Consider the following 19,939-nt stretch of genomic DNA (forward strand, 5'->3'; position numbering starts at 1 on the left):
GGATAGTAAACGTTATAAATCCTCTAACAGTGTTGTTTTTGTACATTAGAAGTAGTGCTATTGTTGTAATGTATGTGTCTTCATTTTTTAATGGTATCGAATATCCCTAACTCACACTCATTTGATTTTTTTAAAAAGGCCAGATGTACAGTATAATATGTTCTGTTTTTGCAGATAGAGTAGAGGATGTAAACATTTCTGTGTGAAGTTAGACTTAATAGCTTCAATCTCAATTGACATTTGTTGTAGCTCCCTCTATAGAGCTTCCTAAAAGGGTGGGGCAAATGTTAATCATTTGATTAGTCGCACACAACACAGAGACAAATTATTTAAAAGAAAATTTATTCAAATAAAATTTACTTTATTAAAATAACAATATCTTTTATTATACATTTTAATACAGTATTTTATTTATGCTTAATTAAATTTTTCATTATTAAATCTTTGGTTGACCAAATTGTAATTTGCCAATCTATCTAGATAATGTTTTTACCTAGATATTAATTAATTGTTCTTAAAAAAAAATATATAATATTATATTATATATATATAGTTAGAGTAATAAATGTAAAATCATTAACACGTTTTATAATTACTTGCTTTAAATATAGTTTTATAAAAATATTATATGATTTAATAAATAAACGTTAAGGTGCCAGTTCCGAACCTACCCTAAAAGGTGGTTCAACTGCGTCTACAGTACGTGTAAATGATGTGTTTCAAACTGGGACTATTTTTATATAACAGGCCACAACAGAAAATATTGGACAAGTTTAGCTATCCCCATAGTAATTTTTTCTACATCACTAAATCGAGCCAATGTACAATTATAGCATTAAACGCTCTTATTGCATTACACTCAAGTTGGCTTATATGTACGCTGTGTCAATGTGCTTACAGTTGACTCATAATGTTATGTCAGGTAATGATGAGCCAGTGTCATCTGATTAACATAATATCGACTAGAATTTCCATTTAGCAGAATCAGTAGTAGAATTTCAGAAAGTATCAATGCATTAACATTAATTTTAGTTTTCCCATGAGATTGAGAATAAAGATGACTTTTTATATTATTATTATATATTATTGAAATCTTTAAAGTTTAAAGGTTAATTTTGTTTTTCATATGCATCATGTCAGTGTCTTAAGAACATGTCATTCTGCTGATCTTTTATTAAAAACATCTTTATATTATAACATATAAATACTGTAGTGTAATTAAAGAATGTAATTCAAGGCAAAGTGTTGCAATTTATTAATTTAGATTTAATGAATTATTAATAATATTTTGGATGATGAATAAAGAATGTTTGACTTTATTGCCGGTAAAGTAAACTATTTAATATTTGACATTTTGTATTAGATTTAAATCTTTCAGTACTTTGCTTATTTTTTCGGAATTAATTTCTAAATTGGTAGAACATGGGGAATATTTTACTGTGTATTTAATGTATGTATGTACAGTAGTGGTACAGTGTATCCAGACAAGGTACTGTAGTTAATTTTCCACAATTTATTTGGAAATTTGAACATGGAGCTACTAATTATTATAGCTCCATGATTTGATCATGAACGTTTTCGACCATTTTCATAGCATACTACTATTTTTGCTATTAAAACCTTTTTTTTCCTCTTTCGTGGGTGAAGCCCACTTTTATTAATTATTCCATTCCAAAGATATACAAAGACAAAATTTTAAAAAACGTGTTAAAATAACATGTGTTTATAACATGTATGTTCTATAATATGGTTAAAAGAGATATTATATCTTTTTAAAACATAACATAATTGGTTATATTGGCACATACCCTCTATAAAATTTGGCCAACGTATTGAAGCATTGTTTTTTTTTATATATATCTTTCTTTTTCATCTTTCTGTTTTATATGTAAAATACGATAAGTGTATTAAAAAAGTTACAAAAGTTTTTGCTATTAAAACCTAGTACAGTAGTACTGTACTCTATATATATATCTATAATTTCAAGCATGGTACAGTAGGTCTAATCACTAAGAGTTCTTATATCAGATATTGCAAACAACGTACAGTACAGTACTTACATAGGTAAACCTGGCACAATCATAATTAAACAGCATAATTCATGAATTTCAATGCAGGTACTTTACTGTAGTTAAAGAATTGATCCTTGAACTATGACCTGTCTGTTTAAATGCTCTGTGTCAATTTCAACCTTGCTGTCTCAGCTTGACCCCTGGTTGGAATGATAACATTGCCCTACAGGAGACTATCACATCCCTCAGTTTACCTTACTATATAATGTTTTTGAAGAGATAGTTTATTAATAGCGGTAATGTATGTTGATTTACAGACACAGCGCCTGTCATATCTGCTTCGGTATTTTGTAAAGTCGACTAGACGTCAGAAGTCTGCGTACAGAGTCAACGGCTTGATGCCATTAATTTTGCTGTAAATATTTGTTTATGTTTGCTAATTGTTTCCTTGCAATTTACAAAAATATGTAAGTAGAAATAAAAATATTATTATATTATTATTATAAACTCATGGTAAAATTGTTTTACATATATTTAATTTTAAACCATGGTGAGTGGGTTTTGCAACCTACTCTACATAGAGTTAACCAAGTATGGTAACTGACGGTGAGCTGGTTATGTATAAACCGTGGTGAGTGGGTTTTGCAACCTACTCTACATAGAGTTAACCAAGTATGGTAACTGACGGTGAACTGGTTAATAAACCATGTTGAGTGGGTTTTGCAACCTACTCTACATAGAGTTAACCTAGTATGGTAACTGACGGTGAGCTAGTTAGTGTATACATCATGTTTTGCAACCTACTCTAAATAGAGTTTGCAACCCTGTAGAGTACATAAACCATGTTGAGCAAGTTTTCCAACTTATCATAGTAATGGTTTTGATGATAAGCTAGTTTTAAAACCAGGGGCTGTTACTGTAAATCATGGCCAGGTGAGCAGGTTTTGCAACTGATGATGGACTGACTTGACAACCTACTGTAGGGTATAAGGGTGAGCAGGTTTTACAAATTATGGTACAACAGTAAACTACATGGTGAGCGGGTTTTACAACCTACTGTATTTTGAAACCATGGTGGGCCTACTTTGCATTCTACGGTTCTCACCAAAGTTAAGCAATGTTGGGCCCGGCTGCGTTCTGAATGGAAGACCGTCTGGGATTCGCATTGGTTTCTGTATTTAAACAGGAGAGTGATGGTATAATGATTATATCGGACTAGCATGTAAAAGGTATGGGTTCGAGCCTATCTGTACCATACTGATTGCATCCTTAGGCAACATATAGTGCACGATTAAGGGATTGTATCCCGGTGTATCTGGTAGACGCTGCACTGCTGGCTGCTGTGGGTTTGTGGAGGGCCTAATCCGAATTTTCTCCGTTTCCAGGTAAGCTTGAGGACCAGAATTAATACCTTTTAAACCACTGTGTCTGTTTCAATAACTCTCCTATAGCATAATTTTTCTCAATATACTCAATGTCATACAGTAGATATATTTACAGTTACTGTTCAGCATTATCAAATTGTTTTAGCCTCTGGAACATGACTTGTGTAATAGCAAACACTTTACCTTTACCTTTAGCATTTCCGATGAAAGGTTAAGGTATGTTTGCATGTCTTTTCCTCCTGAATATTCATTTCTCATGAGATTTGTCAGTAAGTAATCAATCTACCAACCTACGGTCTAGCTTTACGGTAATTGATCGTAACTACGAGAGTAAACATAGCCGCGCAGTGTTCAATTTATTGGAACACATTATTCAAAGGAAAAAAAATGTATGAAGGCAAAATTGGACAAAATAAAATCTCCAAGCTTCAACAATATTAAATGTTATGAATGATGAATGAATATGACTGTTTCTGCTTAAAATGTGTCAGTGTACAATAGTATTATTAGGTTTGTATACGATTTCGAAAAAGTTCATTTGTCGTAATATGAACAGAGAGCTTGTTTTTTAGTCATCATATAATCACCTAATAACAAACCCATTAATCTTGTCAACCGTTCCTCTCGGTCTACAAGGTGTAAACAGAACCTTGCGTGTTATTAACATTATTGTAAATTGACATTTCATGGGTCCACTGCAAATGTAAGCAATACTAAATGAGATTTTTTAAACTAGTCATAGTTTAAATGCTCAGTCGAGGCAACCCCGCGGGACATGAGTGTGTAGTATAAAACATAAATTCAGCTCTCTCATTTCTTGTGGCTCCATCGCACAGGAAATCTGATACTAAGTGATCTCGCATGTTAAACAGTATAGAATACTGAGGCAGGCATTAGAATGATAGTGAATTAGCAAAGCCTACAGACGAGATACTTCTTAGTTCTTTAGGTCGCTGTATTATTGGTAATGGGATATCCATGGTTGGCCTTTAAACTACGAGGAAAGAAAAAATCACAAAGTAAAAAAAAACGAAAGGTAAGTTTACATTTTTTCACCACAATGACATTCAAGTTTATTTATAAAATGTCTTTAAGAATTGTTAATTAATTAGTTGTCCATGTTATCTTCGGCTAATGTAGTGCACCTTGTCATCTGCCATTTGGCAGGTCCGTGACGACAGTCTTCTTCCTACTCCCACTTCTCAGCTCTATTTAGTGCTTCCTCTTTTTGTTCAAACTATGCATTATTGTTTCTAAGTCTAGCTATACATTTCCTTCCTCTTCTTCCTTCCAATTGCTAAGTACATTAACATTAGTAATGTACAGTCAATATTTCCAGTTGTCTGGAAAGTCTATTCTACTTTTCAGAATGCAATTTGTATATTATAGAATTTTGGATCTTAGGAGTTAGCTTAAAAACATTTGATCGCACTGGGGTTAATGTGTTTGTAAAAATAATGCTTTTACTTTAAAAACGTCAAACCAGGTACTGTAATTTCTTGTCTTAAATGTACGTTTTATGGTTAAATATGATAAAAATAGAGAAACAATGCATTATGATTGTAGAATGTCCTCTCATGGACGGTCTTAAAAACGGCCTAACTATGCTTAGTTTTGTAGATCTAGCAGCTGGTAAAGAGCTGTAACGTACGAACATCGTACACTAGCTATATGCCTAGTCTGACGTTGTCTAGTTGATGCATTTAATTGTCTTGCTATTTAATATGTCTTGTGCTATTTTTGCTGAAAAGTTACGATTCTTCCATCTTTTTTTGCCCGATTGAACGAAAGTTGTGTAATCAAAAACGAAAATATCAATCATGCTGGTATTTAGAATGGGCCGCTTAAATTATCAAAATCGAATTATATTTCACATTTTAACTATTTATACTGTAGATGAAAACATTATCGCAATATGGCTATATAGTGTCTTATGATAATGTGTGCAAAATAAACATGATAACAAATCTCAAAATGGCTGCAGTTGCTTGCATTTCATTACTATTATTCCTTGATTGTTTAGCATAATTGCTGCATAAGTCGTAATTTATAGGACCTGTTCATTAGGGACTATAATCGATAGATAACTGATGGTTAATGCAGCTCATATTTGGTTTCAACATTAATTCGCCATGTATATTATATTGCATGTTAAGCAAATTCAAGTGGGCTTTTAAGCTCTGTGCACACTATCAAACTAGTTTGACAAAAAAACGTTTTATGTACCCAAATATGGTAGTGATATGCCCAAATATGGTAGTCATATGCTCATATATGGACACATCACATGCGTAAAGTTTGATAGTGTAGACAGGGCTTTAAAGGTGTGTCCTAAAAGCTATCGCATATCAACCAACCAACAACGAATTTGAATAGTTATTTGCATATTTTATCTTCATCAAATAGGAATTACGTAAATATCCCAAGAGGTTTAGCATCTATATTTAATTATGCAATTGACATCAGGTAATTACACTAGAGTCAGTGTGTCCATGCCTTCTTTGAAAGAGGTTTTTAATTACATTTTAGTGTGAATTCTCAAACATCGGATGAACAAAATTTATCCATGGTTTATAATTAATTATATTTACCAAGTATTGATTGAAATATTTATGCATTCAGCTTGGTGATTTGTTCTTTAAATTAATGGTAAATAGTTTATTGTAACAAAGTTGATTTAATCTTCTGTAGTAAATTGTCATAAAGCACATTAAATACCATAAATAAATTTTTTTACATTTATATTAAATAAATACATTTTTTGTAAAATTACAGTATGTCAGTATTTTAATTATAATTTCACATCTCCTAGCAAAACTGGAGAGGGGATGCTCTGTATTTCTCCGGAGTTGTTCAACAAAGTTTGATGTTAAATAAAGGGGTGTAAGATGATTTAACATTACAAGTTTCATAATAATTGTTATCAGATATCACTAGATAATATATACGAAGAAAACATTAGAGTTGTGTATTCTACAATAGATACGGTAGTTACACTCTATAATGGCCGTAAAATGTAAGCTTAAGATGATTCCAGAAACACTTGCCGCTAAATTATGGTTGCTGACTTATAATGTGGTTAAATTGTATTGATTCGGCTACCGGTATCGCTTCATAAAATATCTCTTAATTAATCATTCAAGCGTGCAGCATTGTAGACATAATTGATCAGTGTTTTTGTAACAGTTACCGTTTTGTTATTAGCCACGCTTTATGTAATACCATGGTTGTTTGAATTTAAAACTGACTGCTTTAGGTTTTGTTCATTTAGACTAATATAACCCCTCCTATTACTTGAATAAACGAGGGACAACCCCTTCTTTGAAATAACCCCTCCTTTGGGACAACCCCTAATGAGGGAACACCCATACTAAGGAGACACCTTTGAGGAGAAATAATAATTTAACACATTTGACAACCCCTATCTAAGGCTCTGTCTACATTATCAAATGTATGTGACATAAAAATGTGATGTGTCCATATGGACATGATGATGTCAAACCAAACTATAGGTATACTGTATCACTACCACATTTGGGCACATCACACTTTTTTTGTCAAACTAGTTTGATAGTGTAGACAGAGTTTAGAGAACACACCTTATAAAGGGGTACTTTGTTCGGTTCCAAAGTAGAAGTTCTACTGTATCTTAAAAATGTTTTGGGAAAGCCCATCAAGTGACTTGTTTTGAGAGAGTTGATAATTTAATACTAAGCTGTAGTGTAAGAACAATTTATATTTATTTTTTAATCAGCATGGTAGTTCAAAGCCATGCTTATTTAATTGTTATAATTTTTGTATATCTTGAATTTTTTTGTATGTCTCTATAAAAAAAAAGGAAATCTAATAAGTCAACTTGTTTGTCGCATCTTATTTGGTTTGCATTCAAATTTGTCATTTTCATTGTTCCCATGTCATGGGTCATTTGTCATTTGTTGTCATTGTTATCTAATACCATTGATTTGTCAACAAGTCTGCTCATCCAATCATTAGCCTGGATAAGCCCCTGTATTGTCCAATAGTGGATAAGCTAGACCCCCTAGGCAACTTTCTGTCTTCTCTGAGGATTACTCAAGGCTGTACACCTATGTATGTTTGCAGTTGGTATTGCAGTCTGCCTGGTGATTGTATCTATCTGGTGCTAAACTAAAAATTCTGTAGATATATACTTCTTTTATTAAGGTAATTTAATTATTTATTAATCATATTTAAAATACACATATAATTGGTGTAGTTTATAGCAGGCACATTTTTGTTTGTAGTGAGTAAAAAAGTTTTGAGAAACAGTCAGGTTGCAAAGATAAATTAAGAGTCAACTGGATTCATCTCAGAAGTTTCAACAAGGTATTTCAAGTTTGGAGATTAATATGACGATAGACACTGGTTACTGTATGCTTTGTAATTATATGATGATATTATTACATTTATTCACCAATACAGATCATTCATCCTAATATTACATTTATTGTACAAGAATATGTTGAAATGATGTTTGGCATGCATCATTGCTAATCATCCAAACTAATGTAATTTTTAGATTCATTTTCCACGATATACTGTATACTAGGATAATTTAAATGTCCATTCTTATTACTATATCTATATTTAGCAAAGGTCTTATTGGTGTTATTACCCACCCTCTAAGATTGTCTGGAAATTGTGTTGTACAGATACATGCCTTTTATACTAAATACAGTAGGCATCCCGTTTGTCCATTAGTTTTATCAAAAGGGACCTACTGTATCCAATTTTTTTAAACATATTACTAGTGTCTAACCATTCAACCAAGTTTAATTAAAAGTATATTTGTAAACATAATTTAAGTCAGCTGTCACCATGCCCGATCATGGTCCCAATACATTTAATCATACACATCATTTATTCCATTTTATTCATCAGTCAAAATATATAAAATATACAGTTAGTAGTGCGTTTTCTATGACACACTTCAACTGTTACATTTAGATATCGATACGATTACAGTAACTGTACTGTATTAATTATTGATACTTAGCTGGTACCCATCCCACCTCCCTGCGACTAAGTGTGTGACATGATGGCCGAGAATTGCTGTATGTTGTATGTTATTCAGATGGTTCAAAGAACGTTAAAAGCCAATTTTTGTCAACAATTGCCATTCTATACTATATTATGGTAACACTTTGGTGGTATTTTAAAGGTGCTTGCGCGAACAGCACGATTATTTGCACCAATGGTTTGAGAGAGGAAACAGATAACAAAGGGTTCAGATAAAAACAGTAGAACCCCTATTAAAGGGAACCAACAAAGTTTCCTATTTCATTCACTTACTAGGAGTTGGCTATATTTGCAAAAAACATCTCCACGATAAAGTGTACTCTTTTACAAGGAGGGGTTGTAATTTATTACTATATTGTCTCACAGCAATCGCTACTCATCAGTTAGTATCTATTTGTTCTGAAAAATACAAATTACTATCAGAGTGTAATTTAGCAAATTCCTATTAAATAGTGATCAATATATATAACCTGTGGATTTAGATTCTGTTCAAAATGCAATATGGAATATGGTGGTTGGTAAAGGTTTATGCATGAATGAATTCAGGGTATTATGGGATAGAATTCAATATGTGTGTTTGTAATAATGAATTGACAATTGTAAGGCAGAACCGATCGGAGTATGCTTGCTGATGAAACCAAGCTATTTAGAAGCAGAAGTGGTACGTATTTATATGAGTGTTCGTAATTATCAACCGATGTGATTTTATTACCTTCCATGTATTTGCGTAACTTATTTAATAATTGATTTTAGTTTGCCTGGTTATTTAGAAAAGAAATTAATTTATTCAGAATTTAAATAACCTGTTATTAGTTGAGTTTTCGTAGAACTTCAATTTTGATTAATAAATATTTAGGTTTTGATTTTGTGAATAAAAATTAATTGTGTGCTATACACTAGTCGAGTAAATATGATGTGACCATATTATTAAATTTGAAATTTATTTTATACTGCAAATATAGTGTAAAATAATAATAATAAAAATATTATTAAACACAATAATTAAATCAAGGTAATTAATGTCAATTACAGCTTTACATTAGAGGTGATGAACATCATGGTTTTATTGAGGTACAGTTTTCAAGGATCAGAGATTTAGTTGATAATTACATAATGACATTTGCATACGTCCTCTCGCCTCTATCTCTGAATCATCTTCACTTGTGATCTTGGGGTTGTACTATAAAAGTGCAAAATATAGTGTGTTGCCGGCCCAAACAGTAAAGTTCTTGAAACTTTTAACCTGAGCATTTTGTATAGTTAGCACTAGAAGAGAGCATGGTACAGCAGTATCATCAATAACACACCTAGTGTATCCTCGTCATTTGATTGGTTATTACGCATCATGTGCTTGTTGGTATTATAGTTCTTCTACCTATACTGAAAGATCTAATGGTGATAATGATGGTTCTAATGTATGTTTATACATACTTTCTCATATAATAAGAAAAACAAATTGCAGGACTATTTTTTGTTATGGTACTGATGAATGTGATAGTCGTAATCGGAATATAGGGTTTTCCCCCCGGTTTTTCCAGCAATTTTTTGTATCTATAGTAATATAGCCAAGACAGACAGCAGTAGGCCTGCTTTTCCTCACAAAAATGTATATGACTATTGTGGGCCCATTTTGTCACAGTTAGGTATGAACAAATAATGAATGTATTGTATTGTTGAATCAATTCCTTACAAGAAAGATTCCATTTTTGAATTTGGTATTTTCCCATTGTAATTTGGTGGGAAGGTACAGTACTATTGTTAATTTAGTACACTGTAGATGGAAAATAAAGTTTAACCATGAAATAATTGCGTAAAAAGGTTTTTTTTATACATTTTTGTCATCTAAAAAAGTTCTTGCGAAGGGGTCATTTGAGGTTCTTTCACATTAGGTCAAATACCTCTGAAACCTATCTAAGTTAATTATACACATAGCTTTTTTGGAGTTTTGTTGGAGTTAATGGCACAGAGTGTTAACCGATCACATGAACACTTTACGCAAGTTTTGACTTGGATATGATTTGGATCAGCTTAACAGCAGTTAAATTAGTTTAAATTGTTAGGCGAGTTTGAATGAGGACCAGATAACCTCATTGATGTACCAAATGGTGGTTAATGTCCAACAATATTTTCCCAGGATGCAGTAGTTTTCAGTGGGTGGATGGTTTGCTTTGTGGTTAAAGTGCACTTCTTTTGATAAGAACTTTAATATGTGTGATAGAGAGTACTAGTAGTAACAATTGGTGACACTTACACAGTTTGTTTTATGCTTTCAATGTATTAATAGTTCTTGATTATTATAAAACATAATGTGTCTACCATTTTAAGTAAAATTTAGCCACATTTATATGAGACGGTGAAAATAATTGTCAGAAGGTTTAATAATAATGTTATTTATATGCGCATTCTCTTTTGATATTGTATTTGTAGTATTAAATTTTACGCAATCCTTACTGTGGCGCATACATCTTATATTTTGCCTGGATTAGTTTTAAGATTTACAGTATAAAGATTAAATACACCATGCATCCTGTCCTATATCCTCCTCGTGTGCCCCTATATCTTTCTTCCTGGAACCTGGGGAAGGTTATTGCTTCCCTCATGCTATTTAGCATTTTTAGTCATTTCATTTAATGATTATTAAATCCAAAATTACATTTTTTTTCTATAATTAATTAAAATTTTTTTATAAATAGATTAAATAAATTATAATTTAAAGTTACTTTTTATTAAATTATTAGGATATTTTGATTCCACATCAAAGTTCACTCATTATTATCATCATTTAAACAATCGGTTTAGTTTGTTGATTGAGTTGTAAAAACCTTTAGAATTTTGACATTGTAAAGTATTTAGACCAATACAGGAAAGACTTGAGGAAGCACTTGGTGTATAATATGGTAATAGTCCTTTGAATGGTCTGGTTGAGTAAACATAATAATATTTAAAACACTTTCATGAATTGGCCACTCAGAACTTTATCTGTAAGGTCAGTTTTAAGCTGGTATTTGTTAATTCAGATTATGTTGTTTTTGGCTTTAGCTTTACAATCTATAGGCATTTAATCTAGGTTTTTGATATGCTTTTCATTTTCATATTAAAATGTTTTTATTGGATTTTAATTATGAATTAGCATGATATAATTTGGTTTATGAATTGAATAAATAATTAATTTTAATTTAAAAGACTTACAGTAGTTTCCATCCATCAGTGTATGTTCAATATACTCAGCTACTAAATACAAAATACCTGTTTTTAACTTGCTATGTGCACGTCTGTTAAAGCAGTTCCTCTAGATACAAAAATGATGTGTACATTTACAATCTATACTAGTTGATTAGGGCTAAGAGTATTTACATTGCAACTTCAATCTGTGACTATAAATCTAAATACTCTACTACAGGTATAATGATCAAGAATGGAAGATATTTCATTCTATTTAGTTTAAAAGAATGATACGGAAATTGCTTCATTCCTTGTAAACAAATTAGTAGTAGTTTAGTAAAGTACCAGTACCACTAAAATTAGATCTCACTCTCCATATTGACAGTACAGTACGGTATATATAATAATTAATATTTAACTTAGGAGCTGTACTGATACAATTACGATAATATCCAATTCCATCAAGCACCCTAACAACTTTACACTAGCAACTTAGCGTGTTAGATCTATTATGAAGTTTCATATCACAAGCATGGTCGCAATCTTCAGTGAAATAGAGGTGGCTTCCACTAAATATTTTCCTGGTCCCAAGTTGTAATAATATGCACAACATATGAGTATGCTGCATATATGATAAAGCATCACTCTGTACGCCTGAACAGGCCCTTATTCAAAGTTCTGTAGATAAGTCTGTGAGTTCAAAAGTTGTCTGTAATTTCAGCATGGCCATTTTATTCAACATTTAAAAAAGTACCATTAGCTATGTCAGTTTTACTAGGTAGATTTGAAATTTGCTTGTTTACGTTCTGTCGCATACTAACTAGCTTTATGATACAGGTAATCTGTTTTATATATATAAGAAAATAATTAAATGATGAGTTTGTGAACAGATTCAAAACACATTGGGAGGATATCCTTTCTTATTTATTGACCTACATACACATGTGAATCATTTACTTTTGGGTCCTGTTTCTGCTGCTAAAACAATAACCGTTTCAATAAATTAACCTGTACATGTACTAGTCTATGAGCCAAAGTAGAAAGGACATAGTAAATGGCCTAAAATGAAGAAATGGGCCATGTCAACTAAGATAGAACTATAGCTGATTATTATTTTAGATTGGTCAGTTTGTTTTTGACAAATGTTGTTCGAACATGAAAGCTCTGATAATTTATTTACTTCATTTCTCAAGCCACCCCATTTAGGCTGTCCAAATTGTTTGAAACACCTTGTGAGGGGTCTAAGTTTTGGCCGAGCAACAATCAACCCAAAGCACAGAGCATAATTTATTAATCATCGGCCCTAGGCCTGCCCGAATCGTAAGAGTAAAGAGGCCTTGCTGTATGCTGTGATAAAGTGTGTAGACTATACCATTATTAATATAGGGATGTTCTTTACAGATTTCCGTCAAGGAGAGAGTTTTTAAATCGGTGGAATTAGCGATTCTTCCCAGCATTGTTGCTCCATGATCCAAACCTTTGCATGAAATATACAACATATCAGTCTAAGACATCCTTGTAGGCTATTTTGCTTTTCCACGACGTCAATGCAATTTGTTTTAATATCCTTGTTTATTTCATAACGAGCTACTTGGCATTATCAGTAATTATGCATGCATGAAATTTCCACTCATAAATTCATGCATTAGATGAAATTTCTTAAAATGGAATTTTGCATAATCACACTCAATATATTGCAGCAAAGTATAATTTGGAATAAATGAATAATTCAAGTAATGTAGTTTGTTTCATTTCTTGTTCATAATTGTCTTGTCAAAAAATGAATGAAGCTATAATTAAAATTGAAAAATGAATCTTGGAAAAATACTATGTTTGAAGATTGTTTGTATATTTTAAAATTGTTTAATTATGTCATATTTTAAGTGGTTGAGAGCATATTTTATCCATTGCTGTGTTTCATTTTAATTTTTTTCAAGAACATTTAATATTTCAATAATTGCAATATAAACATAACAATACATATAATATAATAAGACATTTTAATAATTAAAGACCATTAATAGTTTTTTTGAAGAAAACAATGTTTCTGACACATGTAAGATCCCAAAGAAGATAACAACAGCAGCAATTACAAAACAACTAATTTAATTAGACTTTTGTACACTCAAACCAAATAATAAAGTTACATACTGTAGTTGTTCAATAAATGTATTTACATTTATATTATTTAAGCCTATTTCGTGCCCACGGTACTTTACCTGCATAAACTGGGCCACTCTAAAAGGCAAAGGCAAATTACCGAAGAAAAACAACTAATAATGTGAGTCAGTGGCTAGATTTCCTTTTTATTTATTAAATATATACTATAGTTGTTATGTAATTAATGTATCTTGATATTTATTATTTAAAGTAAATATCTTAATTTTATGCATTGTTTGACATTTCTAACTGCATTTTGAAACTTAATTCCGTATATTATATTAAATATTACATTATGACGGATATAAATAAAGCTTTGAATTGCAAATTGCTCAGAATATTATAAAACAGGCATTTTCCCTTTTAACAACATCCTACAGATCAATATTGCCTCTAGGATCGCATTTACCTCGATCATAAAATGAAGTTTACCTTTACCTATATTATAATCACTAATTTAAAAGACCTTGCTATATGCTAATGTATAGGTAGGATGCGACTTAAAATGAGACACAATTTTATGAATGATAATAAATTATATACTATTGTATTTTTATGGGAAAAGAGGAAATTAAACCGCCCATTGATTAAAATTCTGAATATATGTGTAGTGATTAAAATGAGAAACTCTGCAAGAGTGAAAATAGTAATACTGTTTCAACCAAATATTTGGTAGGCTCAATGTACCAAGAAAGTGGTCAAATGATTTAGGTGGCTTGCATATCAGAAGGGTGTGGGGTTAAATCTTGGTACAGTTTACACATATTTCTAGTTTTACTTTACTACTATTTAACATACTTTATTAATTCAAATTTTAATATTAACATTTTTTTTTTAACAATTTGTGTTTGATTCTAAGAAACAGGTAGTGAAACAATACCAATAGTATTAATTTAGTTGTTTTAATTTTATTTTTATTCTTAAATATTGAAAATCATAGAGGTGTAATACCAGGTGAAAATCATGACAGGTAGTTCAGTTAATTTTTAAAATCCCTTTGAACAACTATTAAAATATTTATTATTTTACGAAGAAAATTATTAAAACATATTAACCTGAACATAGGGTGCAGTTAAGTTAGTCACATTGTGTTTGTAACACATGATACTTAATTATGAGAAGAAACCTATGCAGTACTTAATTAGGAACACACCCACAGTTTGACAGTTACGATTTTAAATTACTACAATTTTTAATGATTAATAAATAAAAAAATTTATAGTTAACAGTTACATATTTATTCAATAAATCTTCAATTTATTCTTAGAATTTTAAGCTAAATTTGTTTATGTTGTCTATGTTTATTCATTATGTTATTTCTAGTATTTTGTTCATGCAATGAGGCCGTCCCTGAATTGCCTTATTAGCCACACCTGTTGTGAAGGCGGTCCCTGAATCTGCCTCCATCAGCCTGTGCTCTTTGCATTGATATTATATTTACAGTGGTTTGCTCATGTGCAGGTAATCTGTGTTCAGAATTAGCATACGACCCTTGTGCCGGTATTTAGGTAAATAGAATTATTGTTGCGAGTGATGTTGTGAAGTGATTGTGTAGGAGGTAGAGCGTGGCAAATCACATTTAATTCATTTCAAACAGCTACTAGAGTTTTATAAAGAAATTAGTTGGATTAAACATCACACTGTATAGACCTACAGTATAAAGGTGAGTTTCTCTTGTAAACATCATTTTTTTTTATAAAGCAACATCATTAGGGCTCCTCCTCTTCTTAGATGTGCATGTATCCACATAGACACTGAGCTTCAGAAGCTTCTGTGTTTCCTGAACCAGTATGATGATGGTGACTAAGGATGATAAATAGTTTCATTTTATTTGACACATCTTCACTGTTATCCCAGGAACTTGGAACAGGGAGGTGAAAAAAGTACATTTTCACCTCCCTGCTTGGAAGACCTTATTCATCAGTTGACATGCTTTATATAAAAGAACAACATGCATCAACTGGTATTCTTCTATCCACCACAGGATAAGAAAAGGGAAACATTAGAACATTTTAATTTATTATAGGCCTAATAACATTGTATTTTACTTGTATGTGTTCTGTATTAGATTGAATGGTTATTAAAATTGAATGCCACATATAGGCCCAACTGTCCCATTTTGGCCAGAAAATTGTCTCATTAAATGTATGCCTAACATGTGTCATTGGAAAAGGAAAAAGAGACATGATCATACATATAAAGGTTCTGCAGATGTCAAACCAATCCACAAGCTAAAATTTCCAATACTGATGAAAATGTAATGAAGGTGCACTTTAATAATTTACATAGACGGATGTGCTTTCTTTAGTACTATAATTTCCCATGGGTTTCTACATGTTATTCAAATCTTTACACAGTGCAAGTATATCAGAATTATGCATCTGAATAATTTGATAGATAACGTAATCTCACCATATTGGATGGTCATTGAATAATGGTCATAGAATAAGGTGTATACAGTAGCAACCTTGGTCATATAATCAATATGCTACTCCCTGGTTTATCACAATGCATACAAGAGAGGTCGCTGGATGTATAATTTTTAAAATGTTGTATTTAAGTTTGTTTTTTCAATACTGGGATTGAAAGAACGATTGGTTACTCCCAATTTGTTTTGTTAGTCACTAATGTAAAATTCTACATTCAGGCCCTATTCCCAGATTCTTCCATTTTTTATTTAAAATTATGGTTTTTACGTCATATTTCTGGTAAGAGGAACACTCTTAAATTGTGTTATTCTCATGTGAACCATATACACAAGATATTATCAAAACTGCATCTCACTTTTAAAGTACTGTATGATAGGTGAATATGATACTATACTTCATACTATTGTCAGGGAAACTTTGTAACTATCATAGATGCGTAGGAGTACAAAATGATGAAGTATAAATTAAAATCATGCAGATTAATTATAGTCTTTCTCAAAATAGGATACGTTATTGCTTCTTTCATAATTGGATTGTTCACTTTAATGTTGATTCCAGAAACAGATCAGTTCCAACTTGTAACACACATTTCAAATTAGACCATCCGTCAATATGTCATAATATGTCTCAATAATTTATTTGAAGCACCAAACCGAAAATAACTGTTAATCTTCCTGGCGATTGGAAATAATTAATTTCTATTCAACCTAAATACTGTACAGCTATTATACTTTTGATGTGTTTTGTATTCGTAATTGAATAGAATGTAATTGAATATTTTTGAGAAGTTGCTAAGGTACTTTTCTTTTTCTGGTTTTTCCAGTATTTTATAATAGAATATTCATGTTTCAACAATGTTTTGAGGAAAAATAGATTACTGTTATTGCTAATTTTCATGGCAAATTGAAATGGTTCTTTAATGTCAAATGTAGTCTGTCTGACTGGCTGGCTATCTGAGTACCGTATGATAAATACATTAAGTTGTTCTTAAAATAAGATCCATAAATATGAATTTAGTTGTTATGAGTTGGAGTGTGTAATTTGCAGAGATAGTTTTGCTGAGATTTGGGAGATCAAAATCCCTTTTGGAAACCCATACAACTTTCTGTGCTGTCATTGCAGCACATGTCTGCTCACACTGATCATATTTCTCAAACCTGGGATTTTCCCAAGGTGTCAAATGCTCAGTCAATCATGACAAGATTGACACTTCAACACCCAAAACAAAAACAATCTTTTGATGGCCTTCAAAGGTGCCAGTCATATCAATAAGTAACACCAGGTGATATGAATGTTGCAAGGAGTTTGGAGCGAATAATTTAATATACTGGTTGGAAAAAATATCTTTGACACTGCCTCTTACATCATACATTTTCAAGTTTACTTTTTTTAAGTAGCAAACAGTACTAATGTACAGTGTAAAATTGAATTATTACAAGCTACTGAACCCCTCCCACTTTCCACACATATTGAAACTTGCCCTAATATCAATTAATCAATGTTTATGTCAAATTCTTGACAAAACAATTTGTATGGCAATAAAGCAAAAATCCAAAAATCTGACCTTTTACCATAAAATGAAACTATATACAGCTGAGCAAGAGCATTCTGTTGTGTTGTGTTAGTTTGTGATTCAGAGTTGTCATCTTAAATGTTCATATCATGTCATGCAAATCATTGCCAGTTTCTGATACATAGGGCATTTCTGTTTCAAATTAATAAGTGGTCATCAATAAAAAACATTTGGTGTTTAAAACTGTTATTTTTAGGCTGTCAGTTATTTTAAATTTGTGCCATTTTGGCTGTTGCAGTAGTAGATCAGTGGGCGTTTGTGTTTGTAAACTAGATACAGTAGATGATTCAAGCTGTATAATATACATATTATGTATGAAAGGCTGTGTGTGCCAAAATATTTATCTTGTTAACAATAACTAAGTGAATTTCCATCTAGCACCTAATATTAGCTTGTATACTCAAGTGTTTTTTATTCCAATGTTCTCAGAAGAAGCTAGGATATAGCCAAAGATTGTGAACAGATGTATTCCCATTCGTTGCAATATGGACATGGTATTTCATTTGACATTTTCACAGTACTATATTATTAATAGTACTTTATAGGTCAAAGTTCATGTATGTTATGTCCTATCATTTTCTAGGAAATTATCAGAGTTATTAAAAAATGTGACTTTTCCAGAAATTTGAGTGAATTTTATTACAGTAGTATTTAGTATTTAAATGCAGTTCTACAGATTAGATTATAGATTTTAAAAATAAAATATACAGTATATGGTACACTATGCTTTCCAGTGGTGGTGCACATGTATGTTATTGAAATACCTGGCACCTTTATTTAAAATGTAAACATCTGTCTCCTGTATGTTGCATTTTAATTGTAAAGCGAGTTTAATGGTTTTTATGTTTTCAAAAGCTCCTGCCAAGAAGCACAGCGTGGTTCCTTTATCCATGATTCTTTATTCATGATATAGCCATCAGTGCACTTAATTTAATGATATTGATTATGTAACCTTTCCTATAGCTGAATTACAATTGAAAAACTTGCCTGAAACAAATTCAGCAAGGTCGGCTTGTTCTTGTGGTGCTTCACAAAATCTCTGGATTCCTTTCACCACTATCAGTTCATAATGTACAATCTCTAAGATGCCTTTTTCTTATTCTTACTCTTATTTTCGTCATCTTCACCATGTACTATACTTACTGTATAAATTAATTCATTTTTTAATCAAATTTCAAGTATGATATCACTAAAGCAGTTAAGGGTTTTTCTATGCCTGTGTAAATTATATGTAGATAACATTTTAATATTATCGTATCTTTGGGCAGAATGTCTTATATTACCTAGGGCTAAGGTATATTTTTAAAGTTTTAAAATCAAATTTGAATTTACTTTTTAACTTAAATTATTAATTGTAACTGTTCACTGGATGCACCTCTAGTAGTAAATTTTTTCTTAAGTTAGTTAGTACTCAGGCTAGTTTCAAAATGTTACTATCCTTGTTCATATTTTGTACATTTTTATACAAAATTTTTACTGTAAATATTTATTTCAGTCTTTGTTTGTTCATATTTTTATGGTGTACTGTAAGAGTATCCGATGAAATATGTAAATCAGTAGTTTGAACGGACGTTGAACATGTAAAGAACCTGTATCTCTCTTTCCAAACAGCTATCCAAACTATCACATTATTTAGTAGGTCTTGTTGACTTTGTCTGCACCATTATTTACTTTGCATAGGCACTGTTGTAAGATCCTTACAATAAGCAGGTTGTGTGAGTTATATTTCTTCCGGCTTCGATCAGCGTTCATGAATACACCTGCTAATTAGAATTACAGAAAATGTCAGAGGTAAGACTTGATAATTAAAGTGATCACACTAATTAAACTTCAGGAAACATTTGTTTATGTACTGTATATTTATTAACGATATTACTGTACAATAAAACTGTGCAAAGGCCAATGTACAATGTGCAGTACTGAACTTTATCCAGTGATCATTTCAGACCCATTTTAGGTCTACACTCTACTACAGTACTGTAGTAGATAGAACACAGTATTCATTGTCAAACACAATAAATGATTGTCTTTACCACCAGTTTATTTTTGTCATCAGTCTGTAGCCATTGTGTTCTAAACAATAGTTGATAACAAGTGAATCTTTTGTTAATTTTTTACTGTTAGCATTGCATAGATTTACATCCATTGTTTTTGCTAAACCCGTATATAGATTTACCATAC

General features: G+C 31.3%; 1 protein-coding gene across 18 annotated transcripts in view; it reads left to right on the top strand.

Annotated features, from left to right (window-relative positions):
• Positions 1–2,329: 2,329 nt before the first annotated feature.
• Positions 2,330–19,939, top strand: part of LOC144845883 (uncharacterized) — a 99,611-nt gene continuing 82,001 nt past the window's right edge. For 4 of the 18 annotated variants that reach the window (XM_078703376.1, XM_078703378.1, XM_078703374.1 and 1 more), the window contains exon 1: positions 4,290–4,433. In XM_078703376.1, the coding sequence (XP_078559502.1) occupies positions 4,365–4,433 (69 nt within the window). In that variant the 5' untranslated portion in view covers positions 4,290–4,364. Of the gene's footprint in view, positions 2,480–4,285; positions 4,434–9,021; positions 9,096–19,939 lie in introns of those variants that run through there. The other 14 variants (XM_078703370.1, XM_078703367.1, XM_078703366.1 and 11 more) reach the window with 7 other exon arrangements.

The sequence above is a fragment of the Antedon bifida genome, chromosome 6 (genome assembly GCF_963402885.1).
Source record: "Antedon bifida chromosome 6, ecAntBifi1.1, whole genome shotgun sequence".
NCBI classification, from domain to species: domain Eukaryota; kingdom Metazoa; phylum Echinodermata; class Crinoidea; order Comatulida; family Antedonidae; genus Antedon; species Antedon bifida.